Source organism: Fonsecaea monophora (assembly GCF_001642475.1).
Source record: "Fonsecaea monophora strain CBS 269.37 chromosome Unknown Scaff144, whole genome shotgun sequence".
Taxonomy (NCBI): domain Eukaryota; kingdom Fungi; phylum Ascomycota; class Eurotiomycetes; order Chaetothyriales; family Herpotrichiellaceae; genus Fonsecaea; species Fonsecaea monophora.
Genome location: NW_019174075.1, coordinates 18,612 through 43,935, shown reverse-complemented (window position 1 = coordinate 43,935; position 25,324 = coordinate 18,612). Strand labels below are relative to the sequence as shown.

Here is a 25,324-nt window from a genome sequence, read left to right as displayed (position 1 = left end):
AAGAGCGAATGCGGGACACATTCCACCCACCCACAGCTTCTGAGTCCCTTTTGATTGGCGAGACAAGCATCTTCGGATAGGTACAAGAGAATGGTGTGCTGCAAGACTTGCTTTGGTTTCATTGGACAATATTCGGGAATGCGGCTGAAAACCACGTAGGCTGCGGAGGGGGAAACGGGAGGTCGGCGACTCTGGATACACCCAGAGATATTAAAGTTGATGGCTGTTCCTCTCGAATTAATGAGGCTCATCACATCAATCCCACCAGTAGTCGTTGCGTCTGAAAACCCATGAATCCTTGTTACCCCTTCTACGTGGCAGAGGACACGGACCACAAAGACAGTCCACCGCCGTACGAGTCGTGTGAGCCTGCTATGGAGATGCATGACTCTGCACCTTCCCTCTTCGAGTATGTTTGGATGAGATATGCGCATCTCGATGGGGGCTAAATTACTTACCGCTCTAAAGAATACGACATGTCCAGCCCAATGATGCGTTCATTGCCGTTATGGGAATGACTGGTTCAGGGAAAAGCACGTTCATTCGGCACTTCTGCGATAAAGCTATAGTGGGAGATGGATTAAAATCGGGCAAGTTTTCCCAGCAGCTGTGCGCAACGCCGTCATTCCAGAAGTGCTAACAGCGCAAAAATGGGCGTGCAGTGACTGCCGTGGTAGAGGCGCACCGGGCACCTGACAAAATTGACGGCCGTCGAATTATCTTCATCGACACTCCTGGGTTTGACGACACCATTCGGCCCGACGCTGCCATCCTGCGCGAGATAGCGAACTGGCTCAACAAGGCTCACAAGGGTGGGATTAAGCTAACAGGCATAGTGTACTTACACGCGATCAACAGCCCGCGTGTAGGAGGAACGGCCAGGAACAACCTCCGCATGTTCAAAAAACTGTGCGGTGAGGATTCTATGTCTTCTGTTGCTCTTGCGACAACACACTGGGGAAGTGGAGCGGCAGAGAGAGAAAGGCAGCACGCTCGCCACAAGGAGCTCCTTGAGGACGTTGGATTCTGGAAGCCCATGATCCTTCACGGGGCAACCCCCTTCATCCACGACAGAGAACGGCGGTCGGCCTTGGAAATCGTGCGCCACCTTTTGGATAATCGGCCCCAGGACGGCATCGACTTGACAATCCAGAAAGAAATGGAGGACGGCAAAACGCTTGATAAGACCGCGGCCGGCATTGCATTAGAGGAGAAGTTGGAAAACGAAAAAGCGATCTATGAACGCGAGATCAATGACCTTCAGAGGGAAATTGCAGAGGTCAGGCGGGATAATAAATTGACCCATCAAAAGAGGGAAACAGAGGTCAAGAGCCTCAAGGAGGACGTGGAGAAATGGAAGAAAAAAATCAAGAGCCTGGAAAAGGACTGTGAGCTGATCAAAGTCAATCGGGATCAACTCCAGCTGGAGCGATTCAAGGAGTTGGAAGAAGAGGCCCGACGACATGATGAGATGGAGGCCAAGTTGCAGGCGGAAAGGGACCAAAATGAGCATCTTAGGGACGAGAATGAGAAGAAGAAGAAGCAGTTGAAGCAGATCAAGGCAAGAATCAGACAGGCGCAGGGATGTGCGCTCATGTAGCGTGTGAAATTCCATCTGTCACTGGGGACGATCCATATATCATTTGTCAGATCTTCAGGCAGCGCAACGTACAGTTTAGGACAAGTTATACAACGTCCCCAACTTGAAGGCCCTACATGAACACGAAATGGTCTTCTAGTGGAAGGCCATTGTCTTTAGAACTCCACACCCAGGCTCCTCAAAATTTTGAAAGAAATTATCAGCACGCGCTGTACATCATCAAGCCTGTAATTTCCTCTATCAAGCTCCAATACTCGCCACCTTTTTCCCAGTTGTCCAACCAAGACTCGATGATACCAAGATTGAAACCAGAAGAGCATCAAGAAACAGCGAATTCAAAATCTGCCGGTGCCATCATCCCCTGTGTGCTGCTCCAGGATGGATATGTGGCCTTCATTTCATTGAGATACACTGGCCGCAGTTCTGTCAATTCGTACTCCTAGAGATGAATCCAATACAGCGGTGCTGTCCCCTCGTTATGAACACCTCCTTCCGCAGATTCAGTATTCTCTTGCTTTCAGTAGGGAAGATGACAGAAGTAAGCTTTGGCCAAGGACTACCCATCACGACAAACGATGTCTGAAGTAAACCTGGGCCAAATGTTGCACTCGCCCGGCTAGGTTTAGCTCGAAGTTGGCGCGGTCATGTCGAAAGGCCGTTAAAAGCGGCGGTGCGCCCAGCCCTCGACCATACCTGAAACGGTTAAGGCCGCCTAAACCGAAGGCAGCTTAGCAGATTTCCCGGCACCTGCCTCGTACTCTGCTACCCTACTGTACAAAAAGACAGGCACTTCCCTCCTCCCCCAGCTCTACATTCTAGCTCTACTTTATCTTTCCTAGAATATCCGGTAACCTGATCATTTGTGGCACCTGCCCTTGGGATAAATTCCCAGCTTAGTGACTTGGCCCCCACTCCCCACCTGTGACTTCCAACTTTTGCGGCTCAGCCTTCCGCATAGATATTGCCGAGACGCGCATTCCGGTCATGGATGTCGCCTCCAGCAGCAGAGATGAGGGCCTCGTACGGCTTCCTGGCTTCCAAGAGCCGTCTGCTTCCAGAAAACAACAAATTTTGCAAGAATCGGCAATGTCACGTCCAAAGGGAAAACGGGCTGGAAGGCCATGGACTTTTGGAACCCCATGCCCGGGCACCTCTGTCTGGGATATCAATCGGAATCTCGAAGAAGTGCCAGTCCTCCAAGGCAAGAGGAAGGACCCACCCGCATGGGACAGCCACTCCGAGGACAAGCAGTTGAAATGCTCGTTGGAGAACAAACGCAGCTGTTCCTCTGCTTTTGACTATGGCGGTGACCCCATCTTGCAAAAAATAGAACGACTGCAATCGGAGATCCGGGTAAAAAACAAAAACCATGAGCCACCCGCATACTTGGAAATGGAGGAAATCAGACCACCATTACGTCCGCCCACAACTAGTCCGATCACACAGGAGCAACTCGTCAACGAAGTCAGAGGTAGATCCTCCAGTGGTACACAAAGATGGCGGAACATGAACTAATCGAAGTGGTAGGAATATATGCTGGCCTTGTCATGGTCGAAAAGAAGTGTATTGAGACTTGCGAAGCCAGATCAGCATCTCCCACAAAACCATTGAGCGACGTGCAGTGGCAAGCACTGCTGGCTCTGCACCGCACGCTGCTTCATGAACATCACGACTTTCTCCTAGCAACCCACCACCCTCTAGCGTCACCCGCTCTGAAAAGATTGGCAATTGAGTATGACCTACCAGGGCGGCTTTGGCGAGGCAGCAACAAGGCAATCTTGGAGATCTTACGACAACGCATCCCTAACCACTTGGAGCACATGATTTCCTACATCTATTTATCCTTTGACATGCTCAGGCGGCTTGACTCCAAATTCCCAGAGCTGGGAGAAAGCTGGGCCGAGTGCATGCACGACCTTGAGACTTACCGCGATTTCCTCGAAGGAATTCGCGACAGTGCGTCGAATAGCGACAACGGACTTCCACCGAGTAGCGTCGCATATCAGCATTTGCAAGTCCACTGGGATAAAGAAGAGTCATCAAGCAGTGTTGGTGGCCACTGGGACCCTGCCTTCAGTTCACCCGGTAAAGATGTTCAGCCTGTTTTTCCGTCCTTCAGCGGGACCGGAAGTATCAACTGGCCGTTTGGAGCCAGCGACACAGACTCGAGCAACGCCTCCAGTTCTCCTTTGCTTTTGAGTGGTACCTCTTCAGAATCAGCCGACGATGGGATGAACATCCAAGAAGAGTTTGACGCCTGGTTCGGCGACTTGGACCCCAGACTCTTTGACGCTGAAGGGAAGAATAAGTGGGTGTTGATGGGATGGCTTCACTTTGGGAGGCACCTTGCCAGGAGTTTCTGGTCGTACCGACGGGTGTTTAAGGTTCTACTTCTGAACGTGCTTTTGTGAGTGGGTGCAGATACGGATGATTTAGAGGAACGACTACCATGTGTGATGTGGCTATGGACGACTGAGCGTGGAGCAGAAGTTGGGTTGAAATGTCATGGGTTAACTAGTTGTATACACATCGTGAGGCGAGGGATACCTGGGAGGACTTTAGGGCTGGTTCAATGACATCAACTGACTATCAAGGCTATGACACAGAATAATCTACTGGTGATGGGGTTCTGTGGGGTTAGACACGACCCCAGAATGACTGCTTATCAGCCAGATCAAGGCCTGTGGACGCCTTATCTTGGTGCTTGTACTTTTTACTTTCCACCCCCAAGTCATGCCAAGATTTTGATGTCAGAGAAGGGCGTGCTTGCTGCGTATACATCTGCGTGAGTCAGAGAGCAGGAAGAGACGACGCGAATCATTGATGATACCTTGGGTATTTTTATCTCGCACATCTACACATGTAAGAACGGGGTTTCTGATCCTCTGAGTCTTTTCAGCGTGACACTCAGAGACACCCAATACTACCGAGTACAATGGCGCAACTCGCCCCCTTTCACCTCGCAAACGTGAGTCATACTCTCCCCCCTGACATCTAACCCGGACACGTTACTCACCTGACGCGAACGAGGGCGAGGGTTGGCGACGAATGTAGTGGATCGAAGGCAACAAAGACAAAGCAAAGTATGTGCTGGGCGGAAGTGCCGCGCCGAGCATCTCGCTCGACGACCTGCTCTCTCTGTCGACCGACCCCGCCGCGACGGAGCGGGCGCTGCATTTCCGATCCATCAAGATGAACATCGGGTCAGGGCAGGGGGCGAAGGAGCTCCGCACGCAGATCGCGAGTATGTACAACGAGGACATCTCGGCCGCGAACGTCGTCACCGCCACGGGCACCACGGGGGCCAATTTGACCGTGTTCCAAAGCCTGCTGCGTGCGGGTGACCATGTCGTCTGCCAGTATCCGACGTATCCGCAACTGCTGGGGCTGCCGGAGAGCTTTCAGTGTGATATCTCGTACTGGAAGCTCGACCCTGCCCGGGGATGGCAGCCGAGTATTGACGAGCTGCGCGGGCTGATCAGGCCGGCCACGAAGATGATCATCCTGAACAACCCCAATAACCCGACGGGGGTTCACCTCGACGGGGCACTTCAACGGCAGATTCTGGATATCGCACGCGACCACAACCTCGTCGTGTTTGCGGATGAGATCTTCCGGCCCTTGTTCCACGGTCCACCTGGCGGCGCATCTACTTCTGTCCCGTCGCTAGTCGAGCACAACGAATACAGTCGAGTCGTGGTGACCAGCTCCATGAGTAAGGTATGGGGCATGTCCGGCGTACGGATCGGCTGGATCGTGTCTCGCGACCGTGACATTCTCGATCTCGTCCTCAACACGCGCCAGTACACTGTCATGTCGACGAGCGTGATCGACGAAGTCGTCGCCACCGAGGTGCTGAGTCCCCGGTGCCGACCCCGGATTTTGCAGCGACACCTCGACTACGCGCAGAAGAACCTGGCTTTGTTGGAGGCATTCATCAACAAAAACAGCGACATGTGTTCCTGGACACGGCCGACCGCCGGGGCGATTGCTTTTGTCAAGTTCTCCTCTCCGCCAGCAGCTGACAGACAGGGACAGGTGGATGACGACGTCGAGTTCTGTCGCCAGCTCCTCGCGGAGGACGGCGTGCTCGTCAGTCCGGGAAGTCTCTGCTTTAGCACGGACGGGCAACGCGATTTCCCCGGCTACGTGCGCGTGCATTTTACTGTCGTTCCGGAGTATATGGAAGAGGCGCTCGGGGTGGTTGATGGGTTTCTGGCCAAGAGGCGGAAAGGGGGTACAGTGACATCGCAGTTGTAGATGCGTGACACGGTCCGATGGCTTCATTGAGTCAGATGTCTAAGTGAGATCAACATCTGGCACAAATCTGAGGAAACCGCTGTCAGGAACAGAGGAATCGGACCAAGACATGGCGAGTCTGTATAGCAGCAGGTACTCGGTACTTGATGCCCGATGCCCAATCTCGGGCCTGGTTGCCGGAGTTGCCATGACATACGTAAAGACGAGGTCAAAGTACATGTGTGCGTAGTCTAAATATACCTAGGTCCCCGACCGAGGCAGCAGTGGTACGAGTACATACATACATACATACATACATACATACATACATACATACATACATACATACATACGTGTGTGATCGATCGATCGGGAAGGAGAGCAAGCAGTCTCGGAAGAAACTACCAAGATCCTTCCATGGACCCTGTGTGTGCCATGAGCACGAGTCACCAAGTACAGTACATACGTGGTAAAATCCCCGAACGAACTGGTGGACACCCAGACACTCTGATGACGATAAAACCCATGAAAGGGGGAAATCAACACACCATCATATCTTTTTTATGTAGTAGTACCAGTTTCTAGCCTCGCACTCCGCAGATAAATCTCCGATCCCAAAAAAGAGGCGCACATGGCGAGCCGATCTCGCCTGTTTTGAGAAGGCAGTCCGTGCACACCCCTGTAGAGAGGTACCTGATGTATCTTACGAGTACATAAGTAAGCCTAGTGCCTACCTGGAAATCCAACAGTCTAGGGCAGTCCGAAGCCTGAAGCCACAGGGCACCAAGCCCAAAAAGACCTTGGCGAGCCGGGGGGGGGCTGAAATGGCACCTTCTGACATCAAACAACTACGACTTCCGGCGATTTTGGCGAGGCTTGTGATGGGTTGTTTCAGACATGACGGCCGTCAACTGTGCTGTAGTCGTGTCTCCTCGTAAAGAATCAGTACCTCGTGCCTATGTACGAGTGATGGAAGGGAACGTGTCGAAGTGAGAAGATACACGTTCTTTAATTCCTGCAACCCCGAATACATCCACCCTGTAGAGACAACAGCACCCTTTTCTCTACTTACATTCTACCACACTCTGATACAATAATACCTCATACCTACATATCTTTTGAGTATACACAGGCCATGCCCTCTCAACTAGGCTTTTTTGTGTCAACGGCCTCAATCCGCGCCCATGTACGTGATGTACGTACTTTTTACTCAAGCACGCCAGGCCAGATCCCATGTGGCTTGACCGATGTGATGAATGGCGTGCAGGTGGAAATTAGCCGAACCCAACAAACTGCCACGACTTTACCACTCCTCATCCATCCACGTTGAAGGTCGTGGCCCGGGGGGTTTTTGATTTCCCCATTCTCTGCACATTCCAGCACCTCCACGACCAAGCCACGTATCTCGGTCGTCGGTCATTCCGCAAAGAGGAAATGCAGCTCATCTACTCAGGTGCTCAGCACACACGGCAATAGCACCTACTCGTACTCGTACGCGTAGATTATTTCTGCGAGGTATTGTAACTCGTCATATACGCCATTTCATGAGCATCCATCTTCGTGACTGCTCGTGCATCAGCCTTCAGCTAGATAAAACTCGATAGGAATCAGATTTCTCGAGAAAGCAATGCAAGCTGCCACGGGCCACGGCATCCCGCAGCAAGCCACATCTGGCGTCCGTTTGACACCCCGCCACCTCCTGCTACATACAGTATGGCAAACACTCCCAAACACACCGTACTCGTAGGAGTACTCGGTACCTTGTACATACGCAATGACGGGGACCTCGCGATATCGCATCGGACCAATAGCAGACGCTCGATAATCGAGAAAAAAGACTCCATATCAGCCGCATGGCGAAATCCGCCTCCCCGGTCGTCGAGGGTGGTGTGTGGCACTCTATGATAATCTCCGTCCCCTGGTTCGACAAAGTTCGAGGCACGTTTCTCTCGCCTCGACCCAATAGCCGAACGAGCCTTGCGCCATCGCACTGGATTTTTTTGACACCCGCGTCCATCTCAATCTACACGTACCGCGGAATCTAGCCGAATTTCCATCAGAGAGAAAAAAAATCCCCGACGCCCAAAAAGCCAGACAGCCTTGCAAGGGGGTGGTTGGGTTGCGGTTGGGATGGGGATGGAGCTGCTCATGCATGACTGGGTCTGCCCACGTTGCCAGGTAAAACTGCTCAGTCTCTAGGAGAGGAGGCAGGGAGGGGTCCACGACAACCCATTGAGCCGTGCATGTCAGGCCCTGGTCCACGGCACACACCATGGTGATGTGATGGCTGTCTTAATAATAGATTGGACGGACGCGAAACAATGAAAGGACGTCAACATCTATCATCAGACACTCTCTCCGTCCTTCTCTCGCTCGACAGCCATCACTCGACATGTCGTCCCTCAGAGACACCCCCGCGGGCCAGTTCCTGCGTCTGATCGGGTTCAAGTCGTGGCTGTACTATCCCGAGGAAGTCACTGGCTTTGAACTACCCAGCCTGCCATTCGTCTCTCAGGAAGTCCTCCCTCCTTTGGACGAAGAGGATCACGACCACGATGACGCCAGCGAAACGGACCTCGAAAAGGACCTCGAAAAGAGCCTCCCGAGCGCCTCCTCACTCAGACTGGCCACTCCCCCGGACGAAGTCTCGAGCGCCATGTCCCAAAAAGCCCTGACGGAGCCGATCGTGGTGTCCTTTGCCGACGACGACACGGACAACCCGCGGAATTGGTCGGCCGCGAAGAAGACGTGGACTGTCACCCTGATCAACGTCTACACCTTTGTCGTCTACTGCACCGCCTCGATCATCACCCCCACCGCGGGCTACATTGTCGAGCGATACAATGTCTCCGTGGTTGTCGCCAGTCTTGGTCTGTCCATGTATGTCGTTGGCTGTACGTTGTTGACCCACTCCCTCTAAGAAGGGATTCAAATACTGATATCCTCCAAAATAGACGGCACTGGCCCCATGTTCTTCTCGCCGCTCAGTGAAGTCGCCAGTATCGGCCGGAACCCGCCGTACCTGTACTCGTTCATAGCCTTCTTCCTGGTCTCCATCGGTCTCGCCTTTGTGGACAATTTCCCGGGGTTGATCATCCTGCGTTTCCTCCAGGGCTGGTTCGGCAGTCCGTGCCTCGCCAGCGGGGCGGCCTCGATCGACGACGTCTACGACATGTACAGCGCCCCCTACGGCTACATCTGGTGGGTGGCGAGCATGTACTGCGGGCCGGCGTTCGGGCCTTTGCTGGCGGGCTACGCCGTGACCGAGAACTGGCGCTGGCCGCTGTACGAGGTGGTGATAATGGGCGGCGTGGTGTTGGTCTTCCTCCCTTTCCTGCCCGAGACATCCCCTCAAACCATCCTGCTCCGGCGGGCCCAACGCCTCCGCAAAGCCACGGGCAACAACAGCTACAAAGCGCCGTGCGAGCTCACGCCCCTCGCTTTTGGCAAGATGCTGCATGAGGCACTCAACAAGCCGCTGGAAATCACGGCCAAGGACCCGGCGATCCTGTACGCCTGCGTCTACGGCTCCATCGTCTACGCGACCTACTACTCGTTCTTCGAGGCCTTTCCGCTCGTCTACCTCGGCACGTACGGCATGTCGCTAGGCGGGATGGGCCTGGTCTTCACCTCCCTGACCGTCGGCTGCATCTGCGGCCTCGCCTTGTATTACGTGTATATCACGTACCACTTTATCCCGCGGGCGCGGATCCACCACCGCGAGAAAGGCGCCCCCGTCGCACAAGAGCAGTGGCTCCTGCCGGGCCTGTTTGGCGTCTGGGGTCCCCCCATCGGCCTGTTACTCTTCGCGTGGACCGCCCGAGCGAGTGTCCACTGGATCGTGCCGACGCTGGGCATCGCCATCTTCGCCTTCTCGACCTTTTTCATCTTCCAGGCCCTGATCTGCTACGTCCCGCTGTCCTACCCGCGCCACGTCGCCAGCCTGTTCGCCGCAAACGACTGCGCCCGCTCGCTGCTGGCTGCCGCCTTCGTCCAGTTCTCGCGCCAGATGTACTCGCGCCTCGGCATCGATCGGGGCGTCTCCCTCGTCGCGGGCCTGTCTGTCGTGGGCATCTTTGGCATGTACGGCCTGTACTTTTACGGCGCGAGGCTGAGGGCGCGGAGTAGGTTTACTGGCTAGCTAATCTTTCCTCCCCCCTCACGCCATCTTTTTTTTTTTTCTTTTCTTTTGGGGGTGGGAGTTTCTTGGTCCTTGTTCGTTAGGGTTGATTAGTCTTTTCTAGTTGGGTTCGGTCGGATTTGGCCATGGAGTTGGGGGGGCCGGTCTTGGGATTAGAATTGGATATTGCGATTGAAAACATGGACTTGATCGGAACAGAGAATAAAAACATGCGAGGAACAAACGGCTTTGGCATTCTTATACATCCAGCTACTTTATAAATACATATATATGGCTTAGCTCAGCCTGGTATGGGCGTTATATGGCAAGGTACGGTACGGTACGGCGTTGGTGATGATGGGCGACGGATATGATGGCGATGGTAATGGTGGTCGTGGTCGTGATCGTGATCGTGGTATAGGACTTTCCTTTCCTTTCTTACTGCGACAAAACTTGAAAAAGGGGGAAACAGGACCAATTACTTAGTTACTTACTTTGTATTTTATCATAAAACCTCGTCGTCGGATGCCTCTCGTTGACTAGGAACGTACACGACTGAAGAATGCATGAGACGAGGCAATGAGGATAGTAGCGCTGTATCATTCATCATTCATCATTCATCATATGTCATATGTCATATACCATATATCATATATCGTTCGTTAGTCGTCAATTGTCGTTTCTTGATCATTCGATACCATAGTGGATCGTGCTCATTTACTTCGATAACCTCATCAACATCGTCAAGATCGTTCATGTCGAACGTGAGGTGCTCCTGACTTGCAATGTGTGCATCCGCAGCCATTACTCGAGTGTTTCGCAGCCCAAGAGAGTAGCTATATCCCATCCATCTGTCATACCGTCCTCCCACCACACAGCACAGCACAGCGCAGCACAGAACAATGGCCTCCATTCCACAAAAACTCAATCTCATTCCCAACTTTGTCTCCAGGCCAACCAACCTAGACTCTTTCCATCTCGTTCATTCAACCCAGCACAATCTCCCTCCATTCAGGCCCGGGCGCAAACGTCCTCCCGTCCAGCACCGAAGCCTTCAGCACATGACCGATGCCTCGTCGCTCATAGACCGCCTTCTCAGGCAGGTACTCGACCATGATGACCCAGTAGGAGACCTTCTCCACCAGATTCGCAAAGGCGTCGTCGTAGTCGTCGTCTCCGGGAGCGGCGGCGTTGAGGTTTGGTTTGTGGTGGCGTTCGGCGAGGACGAGGAACTCAGACAGAGAATCCTTCGGAAAGGGCGAATGCGTTCTTTCCCCGGCATGTAGCTCTTCATCTATGTCTGCGTCAGATGTAGTGTCAGCTCCAGCATCGGTGACAGCATGGCTCCTTGTAGCTTCAAACTTGGGGAGGAAGTCCGGAACGACTTCTCCGCATATTGACCCGGTGCTGTCCAGGATGGAAAACTGGCAGTAAGAACCTGAATCTGGCGCAGGAGCAGCAATGGCCATGCGGATAACGACCGTCTGAAAAGTCAAGAGCGTGTATGGTATATTCGACGGTATTGCCACGGGGTTTCGTGCAGCCCACGGGACATGATCGAATGCGCGAGTTCTTTGATGAATCTCTTCATGTGCTTCCATGGTTTTGAGTTTGCCTTCTGTGTTCGCATTCCCTTCGTCGTCCATGTCAAACTGGTGTCTAATTGTGGATGGATCATGAATCACCTCAGGCTCACTACCCGGCCTGGACGCGGACCAGGTGATCCAGTTGGCACCGGAGAGCCAGTCGAGGAACTCATCCTCGCCTTCTGTGATCCCTATCTCTTTCCAATAGTCCCAGAATGATGGTGCCCGCCAGCCTGCCCACGACCAGCTCGGAAACTCCGACCTACGCCGCACGTCCGAAGACAGCGCCGGATTGTCTGCACGGTTCCGAAAGATCATGGCTACGGGGAGGAGCTTGACGGGAAGGCCTTCGATCATGCCCGTCTCGCCGGCGTCGGCTACACGCTGGAGGAAACCAGACATGGCATTGAGCGCGTCACCATCCAGGGTAATTTTGCGCTTTTGGAATTCCTCCAGGGCGCTGAAGAGGAAGTCGTATGGTTCCAAGAGATACTCCATCTCATCCATGCCTTGTCGTGCCAGGGCGATGTAGTTGGTACCCCATTCAAGGGGATTCCGGGTCTGAGGCGCCGTGTCACGACACAGCTCCTCGGACCAGATGCGCTCCCGACAGCGAAAATAGACTTGGCCATTGACAAAATTCATTGTTCGGCGCGAGAGATGCTGTTCCTGGAGCCTGCGTCGACGATTGTTAGCAGAAGGCTAGACAGGAGATTGCTTGCACTGGGGGGAAATCAAAAGAATACTCATACGTCCAACCGCGCGTCGACCATACCGCTGTTTTCAAGTGGGCGTCCAGGGGCGCCACGCTGATCAGACTGATATCGGGCTTTATGTAATGTACCATCTGGTTCGGGGTGCGCGGCCTTCCAACACCCGGCAGCCCCCCATCCGCACTGGGACTGTTGGCAGCCACAAGAGTCACATATGCCCTCTCATAGATCATGTCCATGTTGCTGATGTTTTTCCGAAGGTCATCGAGGTCATCCTGCAACAGGCACAGTGAGTCGAACCAGAAATACCGCAAGCCGAGCCTCTTGACCACCTCCATGGAGTCGCGGATGGTCTGGGGAAACGTATGTGCCCGAGTTTGCATAGAATTGGGAACCTTCCACATGTCCAGCTCATCTTTCAGAAGGCGAGGAGGACTTGCCCCTCCCCACACATAGCTTAGGGCGACATACTTCTCCGCCCATGGAATGTCCGTTAGACACATTTCCTGAACGTCGACAACGCGGAGATGAGGGAGAAGATTCTGGCGATGTCGGCTCTCCCCATTTGCTGTGGACGGGCAGACATCGTGAAGCTTCTCGCAGAGTGCGAGCCAGGATTTCATGCGTTGGTAATCAACACCTTTGAGGTCCACGAGTCTTCCCGCCTCGGGAACATGGATACAATGGTTCGCGAGGAATGTGATCTGTTCCCCGAACTTGCTCATCAGGTAGTGGACTCGGCCATTAGGCTTGTGGTAGGCAAGGTTGAACCGGAAGTGCCCTCTGGGAAACGATGCAAAGTATACCGTGTCCGGAGGCCCTCTGTGCTGAGGGCAGCTTTCGAGGATGGCGAGATTGAATCTGCACGACGGGCAATGCTCTCTGGCTGCAATTGTTTGGAACGACCCTATCTCCAGCTCATAGAATGATGAAACCACATGGGGGAATCGCTGGCGCAGAGTTTGACCGAGGACGTCAAATGCGTTGGAGTCCTGGTTGAATTGCAGCGCGGCCAGCAATTGGCAGAATTGCGAGTCGCAGAATTGGTCGAGACAACCATTGGCATTCTCTTGTTGAGAGATGTCCATTGGACACCGAACAGAGCAAGGAAGGTCAGAGTGCAGGATCTACGGAAAGATCTGGTTGACTCGGCGCCCAATCGAAGGTGTTGAGTGATGTGATCAATCAAGCGTGGCGCAGCGCGCAGGTGGTTCGGTGTGGCTGTGGGGGGCAGATACAGCGGCACGAGCCGCCCCACATATTTTTCAACTCGCCGAGCCGCCATCATGCTTTAGCGTCTTGGCTCTGTCACCCTGCGGACGTGGTAGGCCTCTGTCCTGCACCTCGTACTCGCTTGCAGGAGCTCTAGGACGCTAAATTTGCAGTGAAGGGATAGAAGGCAACCTCGAGGCCGTTGACCGCCTGACGTAACACCTAGCGCTTAGCGTCCATCCCTATTAGGATGGCCTGCCTACCTGCTTCTATACCATGTAGCTCACCTCTCCCCTCTCTCTCTTAGTTAGACAGAGATAGATCAACACAATCCAGACGTCATTAAGGCAGTGGAGAGTCAATACAACTCCATGCGCCAGTGTGGCCTCGTTTCCTTGTTTCCTGTCCGCCTTCGCTCCGATCCCAACAACGAGGCAGAGGCCACAAGAGCCGAGGTACTTCCGTGTGCAGAGGTATTCAACAACCTCTTGCCATTCATATTCTCACCCCTGGAGCACGATACCATTCATGTCCGCGTGGAACAGGTTAACTAATACAATTGTTACGTTGCACTCTTCGTTGGAAATTTGAGATATTGAGACATTCTATGTCAATTTTATTCTGCATGGCCAGTAGCCAGCCACCACTAAGATCCCATGTGTCTTCGTTTTCGTGCCCAAAGCGTAAACTTCCAGATCGCTCTTTGTTTCCATCCCTACTTCTTCAGCCTGATTGCCCTTTTCCGACATATCTGCACAATCTCCCTCGTAGAGTGATCTGATATCCACTCGGTACACACTATGTCATGACTAGGAGTCAAGGGCTAAAAGGAAACACAAAGTACAATGTCAAGTATATTAAAGCATATGGTATAGTTATTATAGGAACCCAGTTCTCACTCTTTCCCCCATGGTGCAGTGCTGCTGTACATAAAAGACGCCTCGTCAACTAATAGGCACTCAGGCACTCATGGATGCCAAAAACCCAATAGCATGAAATGGGTTAGAAAGACCACCCCCACAGCGAGGGCCACGTGTTGCAGCAAGTTGGAACCCCCGTGCTAGGCGTCCCCCAGCCCAGGCTCAGGCACACTCGAGCAGGGGCGCTAAAAGTGCATTGCCACTGAGGCAGTAGCACTTGGAACGGTTGTCTCGTGCAGTGTTCTCGGTAAACACTCGGTGTTATTGATCAAGGCTCCTGAGAGAACGAGGTACGGACAAATTGGTAGGTGAGCATCATTATCATCTGTTTGTATTCAAGCGAATCGTGAATCCGGCCTAATGCATCAAAATGAAGAATAACCCTATCCCTGAATAGGCGCTCCTCTCCCTCATATCATGGTCGGTTCTCGTGGTTTTTCTCATGTCTCTTGCAATCGTTTTTCCTCACAAACCCCTTGCCACAACGGGCGCACATGTAGTCCCTTTGGTCTCTGTGCGCTCGTTGATGGTCCCTCAATATCCACGCACGGACAAAGCTCTTCCCGCACTCTCCACACTCAAACCTCGCACGGCCGGGTTTCGGTGTCTGTATTTCCTTGAAGAGCTGAGCTTTGATCTCGGTGTTTGGATGGAAGCTCTGCATGTGGTTCTCAAGGTCCTTCTTAGATCCAAATCCAACGTCCGACACATCGCAGTCTACCACAACACACTGAAATGGCCGCTCGTGTCTGCGAACATGTCTTTCTCGTGTTTCTGCGTCAGTAAACCCTTCGTGAAAGTAGAAGCAGGTGACCTTCGGGCATCGGAAACACTTGGTGCCGTAATGTGATTTTACCCTCTCGAGAGTTTCAGCACTCAAGTCTCTGTTCGTAAAGAACTCTTCCAGTGACCTGCGGATGCCGCCCATCGCATTTCGAAGCCTCGCCAGACTGATTTCGCCACGCTTATCAGCGTCCTTGCTCCGATACAGAACGGTGTGAGTCCAAAGAGACTGAAATCCATCTGCGGCGCCCTCAAAGTCTATGAGTCGGCGACAGATATCAGGCCCCAGGCTGACTTGCAGCTGCAACGCTCTGGCCTCTGAGAGGTTGATTTCAAGGTCGTCTCCACCCTCCCGTATGGCTCGTAGCATGCTCTCCGCTGCTTCCCAGAGCTCTTGCACCTCAGTCTGGTGTGTATTGAATTGGATGTCAGTCACTGCCCCCAACTGAACGAGTATCGTATCGAAATGGTTCATCCATCTCGCAACTGCATAGTCCGCAAAGGCATACGATCCGTCGAGTACGTCTTCCTCCAGAACAGCTCCGTCAAACAAAGGGTAAGCGAGGTATCCCAAGCATGAGCTCGCCAGCCTGCATTCCATAGCCAGAAGATCGATGTGACCTGACTGCATAATATATCTTGACGAGGATTAGTTTATCCCCAAAAGCTAAGCAGTACTATAGTACGTACCTCTTGGCCGTGCCATGCACGAGAACTACACGGCCTCCGCTCACCGTCACCAAAGGTGCGCACAATTCGCGGGCGGTTACCCGCAACTGACATGTCCAAAGGTCTACTTGCTGTTCGTCAAGACATATCGACATTGCACCCTGAATTTCATGCCACTTGAGCGGTCGAGTGGCACAAATCATCCACCCTAAAAATTCTTGTATTCTGCGCCATGATTGTGCAACCCCTCCATGCCGTTGCTTGATGCGTTCAATAATTCGATCATACCTACCAAGAGTTCCAACGTCAGCGCAGACACAAAACATTCACACAGTGTATAGATAGGTGCAACCAATGACGAGCAATCCAGGGGTATCGGCCACAGAAGTGGAACCAACGATACTCACGCTTCTGCCAACTCCTTTGGGAAACGCTCGGTTTCAAGTTCACGCTGAAGGCCGCGAAGGTCGAGTTGCTGATGGAGGTTTTCCATGACCAGTTTGGCAAACAAGAACTGACCTTTAGGAAATTAGCAAGTCCACGCCTTCGGAAACAGAGTACGCATACCAGCTGCATTACCGCATGTGTGCTGAGCCAACAGGGACGATGCTTGGTTGCCAAGTCCAAACTTCTCCTGGATCTTCACTGTCCATGCTTGCACAAAGGCACGAATGTCCTGGCTGTTGTCATCGCGTGTGATAGCAAACTCCTCCGCAGAGGATAATAATCCTCTAATATCGGGATCTTCTTGACTGATTATGAGAACACGTAGCTTTGACGGCTCTCGATCATCAACTCCTTTGACCAAAGAGGTAAGAAACGGGAGTAGCGACCTCCGTTCCTCTTGTCGGCATTCGTCCAAACCATCAACGACTATGTACTGGCGCTGGCCCTCTCCAGAGACGGTTTTGAACAACTTCTTTGTGATCTGATCAGAAGACAGGACAGGTTCACAGCTTTTCCGCCTTTCCTCATCAAAAAAGGGTACGAGATCAGGTGTGAGATCAGATCCGACATCATCACCCCTATACCAATACAATTGTTGAGCGAGAAGACCTTTCAAAATCCCAACACAAGTGGTTGTTGTCACGTCATCACGTCTGCAATAAAAGTACGCTGCTCTGTGTTGATTATGACTCACGCAAGCTTCAAGGCAAGCTTGAATGATGATCGACGCCAATATCGTTTTCCCTAAACCAATTCAGTGAAATGTCATTCGGAGCGGTACCTTCTTTACCTGCGCCTGGAATGCCGTGCATCCATAGTATTGAGGACCGGGGAAGGTCGTCTGCGAGCCAGCTGGAAATCTTTTCCTTCTGTGTGATCCACAATCCCGTCTGAGCATACCCTTCGCGGGCTTTTATAGCTGACTCATGCGAGTCGCAAGTGGTATTTCCCCCTATCCAGACTCGTATTGCAGATAACTGCTCCTGTTTACGGATTTTTTGTTCCTTTTCAATTAATTCTCGTGCGAGGCGCACCTCCTGCTCGACATCCAGGATTGCCCTGAGTACCTCTGTTTGGTGTGCTTCGTGTTGACGAGCCTGGAGCAGGTTGAATTGTGATGCAATCAATTGTCCATGCCGATTGAGATTCCGGAGAATTCCTTCAAACTTTGTATTGAAGTCACCCCATGCAGATCGAAAAAGATGCTTCCAACCTCGAGGAAAGTCAGTAAAAGAGAAACGGTGACTGCGCACTATTGCTCACCTGACCGGTCGAGGACACGAATTGCGGGCAGATGAAATTCAAGAATGTCCTTGTACATCATGGCAAGAACCTTTTGCATCTCTGGGTGCTGTTGAAAAAGCGACTCGTACTGCTGGAGCAGGGGTAATAATTCACCGATTTGCTCGTAGGCATCCAAAATCTTGTCGAGGCATTCCGCTGAGGTGCTCGAGACAAGGAGGAGGAACTTCAAGGGTCCCCAAACAAAGGCAAGGACATCATTAGTATTGACGAAGACTTCGATGATCTTTCCAAACTGCTCCATCGCCTCTATGAAGCGCCGAATTCGAGTCAAGTTACGTAGTCCTCGCTCTGTATCTTGACGTCTCTGAATTTCATTGACCGCATCCTCGACGTCCTTCAGAGATGTGCACCGGAAGTTTTGCAACTGCTTCCCTGTCAAACGACTTTTGAACTTTGTCAGCTCGACTTGGAAAGCATGAGGAGCAGTTGAGGAGCTTTGTGTTGTTGCAGCCATTGCACATCAGCGGCACATAGGAAACAAGGTCATTGACCAAGTCAACCGATGATGGTTCGTTTTTCTCGTCAATACCCCGAATCCGTCGCTATCAAATGGAGCATGTCCTCAGGACGCTTCAAGCTTCGGAAGATCGCTCCGTCGATCACAGTTGGGGCAGCATCAGGACATTCTCGGAGGGAGTTTCCATAATTTTAGAGCATACTGGACAGGTGGCACGATCAGGTCAAGGGTTGAGAGTGAGGCATGTGCAGGCGCAGGCGCGGGGCGCAGGAAGCAGACTAGCTTACAGGAGGCGGAGTACGGATGCCTTCTATGAGGCTGACTTGGGCAGCAGCGTGGCATCCTCGAGGCTTTCTCTCTGGGCTGATATGACTGGCTTTTTTGTCGTATGGAGGTTTTGGATCGTGTGTACCAGCACTCAAGAGACAATGATACTAATACCAACAACTGTTACTACGATAGTCCGCGAAAAGTTCCATCCAAGACACTCACTGCGGATCCTACATCATGACATCATTCAAGCGTACAGGAGATTCCCTCGACCCCTTCATGCCCTTCTCATTACCGCCGCATTCCTCACAGCACTCGCAATGCCTTGATGGGGGCTCCGAATTACCTCTTGATGTTGGTGTTGGTCACTGGAACCATGTCTGGAACGATCTTATTGGCAATCCCGGCCACCCCGATTACAACGTTGACAACGTCGAAGGAAGCAACACAAATAACATCTTTCCGGCTATCCACGACGTGCAGGACGATATCGAATCTTGGGTCGCAAAGGATCTGGGGATTGCTCCCTTTGAGGATGCGGATGAGTTGCGCATAGACCGAGGAGACGCCGTCGGTCCCCTACAAGATGGTTTCAATCGATGCTATGGCATGGTCAGTGATTGCCTGCGCTCCACACATCACCTCTCTAATGCCCGAGGAGGACTCCCTCTCAACGCCTGCGGCTGATATTTCTGCATGCAGATTTACCGCGCAAATGCTCAGCTTCAAGGGAACATGTCTGAAGTATCACGATGTCTAAGGGAGAATGCGACTCAGGCTCGGACGCATTTTATCCTGGAAATCGTGTGCATTGATGATGAGCTTTTCATCTGCATCCCAGGTGGTATGCGAATTGCAAGACTCAACCTCCACTTGACTGAGGCATTGGCGGGCCACGTCAAAGCCCGAAAGATCCATCTTGAGGCCCTGGCCCACCGAAGGACGATACTCGAGTAAGTCATCCATACAAGTGCATCTGAAATGTATCCTGTAGTCTTGTAACTGAGTGGCAACGGCTTTCTTTCTTGACTACCTCCATTTCCCATCCTCGAGCTATTTTGGCATCGCTGTCTTCGTGCTGTGCCTCAAATGTGCGCGACAGGACTGACTCATTCAGAGATATCGGGGCCGCCACAAGAGCGAGAGACGCGCTTACAACCATCAACATCAACGTATATGGGACTGAAGAGTTACAAAGCTCTATTGGTAGTGACTTTTCTGCGAAAAAGATATGGCTACAACGACCTGACTGGCTGAGCCCGGGCTCGACATACGACAATCCGCACGTCTTGAAGTTCGGCACTCACCAGCAAAGTGAGCTGGATATTCCCTACCAGTTTGAACACAGCCTTAGAGCCTCGGACTTTCATGATTCGGTCGAACAGATGTACTCGATGCTGACGCGTAATTTGCACCTCCAAGGCTTAGCCGGTGATGCCCACCTTCTCACCCCACTTCTAGAGCACCAGGAAAAGGCTCTAGACTTTATGATTCAACGAGAGACAGGCCCCATTCCAGAAGAATTTCAGCTATGGGAAGCTACGTGGGCTGAGTCAGAGCACAGGTATCGGCACAAAATTACAGGCATGAAATCTCGGACAGAGCCAGTGGAAGCTGGTGGCGGTATTTTGGCCGATGAAATGGGCATGGGCAAGACCTATTCGATTCTAGCACTGATAGTTCGGACGCTGGGTGAGGCAAGAAAATGGTCCAACGACCCGGACGTCCACATCGAAGAAGAGATCATCCCGACCAAAATCCTTTCGAGGGCGACGTTGGTCGTTGTGCCATCTCCGCTGTTGCTGGCTTCTTGGGAAGAAGAGATTCACAAACGCGTCAATTTGCCATTGAAAGTCCTGAAATATCACGGCAGTGCGAGAACCTGCGATCCTCGAGTCGTGGCCGACCATGACATTGTCTTGACAACTTACCATACAATCGTCGCGGACAATCGCCGAACGAATCCTGCCACAGAGGTGACTTGGTACCGCATCGTTTTGGACGAGGCACACTTCATTCGGAGAAATACCACTTTTCTACACAAGGGAGTCGCCGAACTTGACGCAAAGTTTCGCTGGTGTGTGACGGGCACGCCTATACAAAACACTTTAGATGATATTGGCTCCCTCTTCGCCTTCATCAAGATATTCCCATTCGATAGACCGGGAGTCTTCCGCAAATTCATCACGGTCCCATGGCACGAAGGGGGGATTCAGCGCCAGCAGGGCCAACGGAATCTTGTCCAACTCTTCGACTCGGTCGGCATCAGACGTCCCAAGGATCATCTGAATCTGGCTATGCCCATAGAGACGATCAGCAGAATTCAGTTATCCCCTGAAGAGCGAGCACAGTATAAAAAAACAAGAGAGGACATGAAGCGGACATTGCAGCAGCTCGTCGGGGTGCCCGAGAGCCGAACCAGATTCAGCTTGTTTCAAATCCAGCTGCAACTACGCCTTCTCTGCAATCATGGGACTTTCCAACATCAGTTCCATTGGCTTAAAAGCAGGAACATCCGGGATGCTCGAGAAGATGCTCTGAGCTCTGCAGGCGACAACGGCGAGGTCAAGTGTTCAGCGTGCGAACAAACAGTATACGCTGTCCTCTCGAACCGGGCTTCCAGCCTGTCCAATGTCTGTGCACATGTACTGTGCTCTGAGTGCAAAGAAGGCACAGGTGACAATTGTCCAGTGTGCGAGGCGACGCTTCGACCTCTTGGTTATCAACAACCCGCGGCGGGAGAGATCTCCCAGTCCCAGCCGCACCAAGGCAACCTCCGCTCCACAGGACTCTCTTCTAAGATGATTGCTCTGACCAAGGACCTAAGAAGTGCTGCAGCTGCGGGCGACAAGAGCATCGTCTTCTCGTGCTGGACAACGACGCTGGACCTGGTCGGCCGATACCTGCAATGGTGGGGGATCCCATTCGAGCGGGTCGATGGCGAGCACTCATTCAAGCACCGCCAGAACATGCTCAATCGCTTTCAGACCGACCCGTACATCCCCGTGCTGATCATGACCACGGGCGTGGGTGCCTTCGGCCTGAACATCGTTGCCGCAAGCCGTGTCTTCCTTGTCGAGCCGCAATGGAACCCCAGCGTCGAAGCCCAGGCTATCGGCCGCACCATCCGCATTGGCCAGCGAAAAGCCGTGCATGTTACGCGCTACGTGGTTGAGGATTCCGTAGAAGAGGGCATTAGACAGTTGCAGCAGCACAAGCGCGGCATCGCAATGATGACCAACAAGGGCATGGAGATGAGTGACACGCACACCAAACCCGAATTCAAGTCGCTTCATTGACCCTCTCTGGCACGTGCACAGGGAATGTGCAAATATACAGAATGAACGAAACATATGTGATTGATTCCCCGGCGAGAGAACAGACTTTGTATGTACGATGATTCAATGTCCACCTATTTCCTTTCCATCTCTCCTGGCTCAACCATTCGGATACCAACTGGGTATGTCAAGCTAAATGTCCACTAAAGTAGTATGTACGCACCGTTAACGCCACCACGCTCATCATACTTGTACCCGTACCCGTACCGTGTCAGGTTGGATGAAATAATGTCGGGAGTCTCAAGTTCCCAGCAATATACACTCCCAGTTTGAGCATATAACGCACCAAAATAGCGCTGAATTAAGTCCTGTTCTTCCTTTCTTATCTCCCCTCTCTTTCCCCTGAGTTGTGAGCCTGATCCCTCGTCATGCGGAGCTTTGTTTTGTACGACATCCACCAAAAAGATACAAGGCAAAAAAAAAGGGCACAACATTCGCTATATACATATGTGTGTGTTTGCGTGTGTGCGTGTGTGTATGTATGTACTTGTATGTGTTTGTGCTCATAGTACCACTCCGTGAAAGAAGAGGGAGGGGGGCGAAGTGAGAGGATCTGGGCTCCGGGGTCTAACCACGAACAAAACAAAACAAAACGTAAGCAGGCAGAAAGAAAGAAAAAACCATCCTGGCTCAGCGGCAACAAGCATGCCAGATTTTGCAAAAACCCAAGACAAATCGATTGATTCCCCGTGCGTGGAGGCAAACGTCTCCCAACATGGGCAAGAAGGGAGAGAGCGTACAAAAAGTCTTGGTCTCAAAGTGGACGCCGAAGGACCTTTTTCGTTGTTGCTCACGCGACGTTTGTTCAAAGGCAATAATCGCCCACAGTTGTCGGTCTTGGTCGGCCCAACATGGCTTGTTGGCCAAGGGAACTCCGGTGCCGTGACGCCTAGGTTTCCACTTGTCATTACACCGTCAAAACGAGGGCATGTTGGATCGAGGCTGGTTTGCCACGCTTCGCGGCGACTGGTGGCGGGCACTCGGGGAATGACGAAGGCTAGGGGTCGACGGGGTACCATATCAGGGAGAAAAGTCCCACCCCCTTTGGGATGCAGCCTTTGGACCTCGATGAAAAGCCCGCGCGTCAAATGACTCAGTCCTGTCATTGCTCACGTCTGGAGTGTTGAGTGGGTACGACATCGCCAATTTTTCTTGGTTTCCAACGGCGAATTACTCGTAAGAGGTTGTTGTGTCCACCGTAATCCGTCCAGCCGGTCACAGCGACAGCCGACACAGAAACCCCGAGAGCCGAGTTCTATGCTTAGAAGGGGGCTCTGCTCCAGGAAGAAGACCGAATGCTGGGAATTCCAGAATGCTCCGACCGGGTCCATTCAGCAGTCTTTTTGAGACACAAAACCCGGTGTGTGTATGTGTGTATGTTCACGAAGCCATCAGGTTCCTGACCACGTGGCGAGCAATTCTGAATGCGAGTCGACGTCTAAGGCTTCAAGAAACCACGATAACCAACTCTTCCCTGTAGAACGTTATCCTGCAGAGGCACTTCAAAGGTTGTAGTCCGTAAGATCTTGGCCTGGTTCAGACATTCTCAGAAGTTTTGCCTTCTTCAACGTCTCAGTGGTCCAAGAAGATTGGGCTGAAGCACCGCCCTAACCTTCCTGCAGGAATGGAGCTGCGACCGTGGACTTCTGGTCCACCTCAGCAAGACAAGGGTGAGGGGAACGCTTCTCTACATCGGCTTTATGCCGTTCTGTGTCTTCTAGGATGCATTCGTTCTGCTTCCGAGACAGGAATTGCGGTTACTCATGCAATGCTAGCCCTGCGAACAGATTGGTGTTTCACTGTTTAGCAAGCAGCCTGATGATCCGGTCAAGGAAATCCGGAAGCACATCCGAACCATCCATTACGTTGAAGTGAAGAATTATGGTACGTGGAGCCAGTAAGTGAGTCGCCCAAGTTTCTCTCGGCAGTGGGAATGTCGCAGATGGACTTGCACACTTGAATGGGCGGTCAATGCTCCAGACTGGACTCGACTACAGTCCTTGCCTGAGTTGTGTCTTGTAAAACCACCTCGACTGGGGGTGCTGATATCGTGCCATCGCCGCTGATGGTATTTGCTTTTCTTTGATGGGCGTTGAGACTGTGGCCGACAACTATTGTTTCTTTTACTCCAAAATTGTCTCTGCTGAGTTGAATGCCAAGGTATGGCGATCGAGAAACAGGCCCTCATGAATGCTCCAAACATCCGGCGATCCGACCATGAGTACTCGGTACAGTCGAACCACGATTCTTGTAGAAATGAGGTCAATCGGAAGTAAGGTTACGGCAATCGGTGGACAATCCGGGAGTCGGACGGGCGCTGGGTGACTTGCTAACAACTGTGTAGTCCGACAATCGAGGTATCTGTAGCAATGCCGCTTCTCGGGACGGAAGTCGGACGTGTATGCGATTCGTCCACAGCGCAAGGCTCTTGTATCGTCTCATGCTCGATGTGTAATTGTAGTGTAAATGACAGTATCCTGGTCACATATACGTTCCGACTCGGACACCCGAAGCATCGCAGGATGACGGGGCGATGGCAACGTAAGGAGGGGCGAGCCAGCAAGGTGGTATTCCGAGTGTTTGGAATACCGGTGTGTGGTTTCCACAAATACTGGCGGGTTCGGGTTCTTTGTCTGCTTTTGAGAAACAAACTCTTTCATCTTCTGCTTCTGCTGTTGCTGTTGTTGCCGGCAACCCTTTGAAGACCTGATTCACAAGTTGTTGATCTCCCCCCTAGCCACCTGCTTAGCTTGCTAATTCCCAGCAATGGCTTCCATGAACCAAAATGGTAGCGTCTCGAGCGAGGCGAAAGAGCAGGACCGTGCCGCGCAGGTCAACCTCGCAGTCAAGGAACCGCAACAAAAATCAGCCGTGAGGCGCTTGAAACGACATCTGACAAGCCACATCGAAGTCAACATTCTTGCCGAGACGGAACTCCTAATCCTCACTTTCTGTACCGGAATGCAAGACGCGACGACCTTCCCAGACTACCATTGCTTTGCTTCGAACCAGACGGGCAACACAGTCATGCTAGCAATGGCCATCCTCCTTCCGGACGTGGCTGGCGAACTGTTCATCACAGAAAACATTGGGATTGCTTTGGGTTTTTTTCTGGCCGCAGGGTGGCTAACTGGTCAACTGGGTCACATCATTGGGGCACGGTCTCGTCTTTGGATCGTATTTTGCAATTTGATCCAGACTATACTTGTCTTCATCGCGGCTGCAATTCAATACACCTATGGTATTGAGCTGGAAGGCACCAAAACCATGGTGATTATCGGCCTCCTGGCCTTCGCGGCCGGGAGTCAGGTCGTCATATCAAGAGCATTGGCGATCACGGAAATCACCACAGCAATGGCGACGGCCGCGTGGATTGATCTGCTAATCGACCCTCGTCTGCTTACAGCAAAGAATCGCCCTCGGAACCGTCGAGCGAGTTTTCTGGTGGCCATTGTGGCCGGGGCTTTCTTTGGCGCAGGCATATATCAGAGTCTTGGTCCAGCGACCTCGGTTTTGTTTTCAGCAATCGGTAAACTCATAGTGACATTTATGTTCTTGCTCAACAAAGCAGAGAAGCCACAAGAGTCCAGAAGCATCGTCTGAGTGTCATAAAGTTGCTATGACTTTGCATCGAGCTGATAGCCATGCAAGAACATGTGTTCACG

At 52.3% G+C, this 25,324-nt stretch overlaps 8 protein-coding genes across 8 annotated transcripts; 6 read left to right on the top strand and 2 right to left on the bottom strand.

The window, feature by feature from the left end:
• Positions 1-290: 290 nt before the first annotated feature.
• AYO21_11119 (hypothetical protein) lies at positions 291-1,600 on the top strand (the record flags this gene model as incomplete). Its single annotated transcript, XM_022661017.1, has 3 exons — positions 291-409; positions 469-521; positions 663-1,600. The coding sequence occupies 3 exons, from the start codon at positions 291-293 to the stop codon at positions 1,598-1,600; spliced, it is 1,110 nt and encodes a 369-aa protein (XP_022506679.1).
• Positions 1,601-3,096: 1,496 nt separating this feature from the next.
• AYO21_11118 (hypothetical protein) lies at positions 3,097-4,011 on the top strand (the record flags this gene model as incomplete). Its single annotated transcript, XM_022661016.1, has 1 exon — positions 3,097-4,011. One exon carries the CDS (start codon positions 3,097-3,099, stop codon positions 4,009-4,011), a length of 915 nt encoding a protein of 304 aa, XP_022506678.1.
• Positions 4,012-4,535: 524 nt separating this feature from the next.
• Positions 4,536-5,860, top strand: AYO21_11117 (hypothetical protein; the record flags this gene model as incomplete). Its single annotated transcript, XM_022661015.1, has 2 exons — positions 4,536-4,568; positions 4,655-5,860. 2 exons carry the CDS (start codon positions 4,536-4,538, stop codon positions 5,858-5,860), a joined length of 1,239 nt encoding a protein of 412 aa, XP_022506677.1.
• A 2,371-nt stretch (positions 5,861-8,231) lies between these two features.
• On the top strand, positions 8,232-9,980 carry AYO21_11116 (hypothetical protein; the record flags this gene model as incomplete). The annotated part of the gene is made up of 2 exons (XM_022661014.1): positions 8,232-8,733; positions 8,794-9,980. 2 exons carry the CDS (start codon positions 8,232-8,234, stop codon positions 9,978-9,980), a joined length of 1,689 nt encoding a protein of 562 aa, XP_022506676.1.
• A 965-nt stretch (positions 9,981-10,945) lies between these two features.
• On the bottom strand, positions 10,946-13,346 carry AYO21_11115 (hypothetical protein; the record flags this gene model as incomplete). The annotated part of the gene is made up of 2 exons (XM_022661013.1): positions 10,946-12,221; positions 12,298-13,346. 2 exons carry the CDS (start codon positions 13,344-13,346, stop codon positions 10,946-10,948), a joined length of 2,325 nt encoding a protein of 774 aa, XP_022506675.1.
• Positions 13,347-14,805: 1,459 nt separating this feature from the next.
• Positions 14,806-18,048, bottom strand: AYO21_11114 (hypothetical protein; the record flags this gene model as incomplete). Its single annotated transcript, XM_022661012.1, has 7 exons — positions 14,806-15,763; positions 16,250-16,361; positions 16,410-16,770; positions 16,984-17,033; positions 17,080-17,272; positions 17,324-17,502; positions 17,553-18,048. 7 exons carry the CDS (start codon positions 18,046-18,048, stop codon positions 14,806-14,808), a joined length of 2,349 nt encoding a protein of 782 aa, XP_022506674.1.
• A 510-nt stretch (positions 18,049-18,558) lies between these two features.
• On the top strand, positions 18,559-21,620 carry AYO21_11113 (hypothetical protein; the record flags this gene model as incomplete). The annotated part of the gene is made up of 3 exons (XM_022661011.1): positions 18,559-18,933; positions 19,024-19,274; positions 19,439-21,620. 3 exons carry the CDS (start codon positions 18,559-18,561, stop codon positions 21,618-21,620), a joined length of 2,808 nt encoding a protein of 935 aa, XP_022506673.1.
• Positions 21,621-24,425: 2,805 nt separating this feature from the next.
• On the top strand, positions 24,426-25,262 carry AYO21_11112 (hypothetical protein; the record flags this gene model as incomplete). Its single annotated transcript, XM_022661010.1, has 1 exon — positions 24,426-25,262. One exon carries the CDS (start codon positions 24,426-24,428, stop codon positions 25,260-25,262), a length of 837 nt encoding a protein of 278 aa, XP_022506672.1.
• Positions 25,263-25,324: the final 62 nt, after the last annotated feature.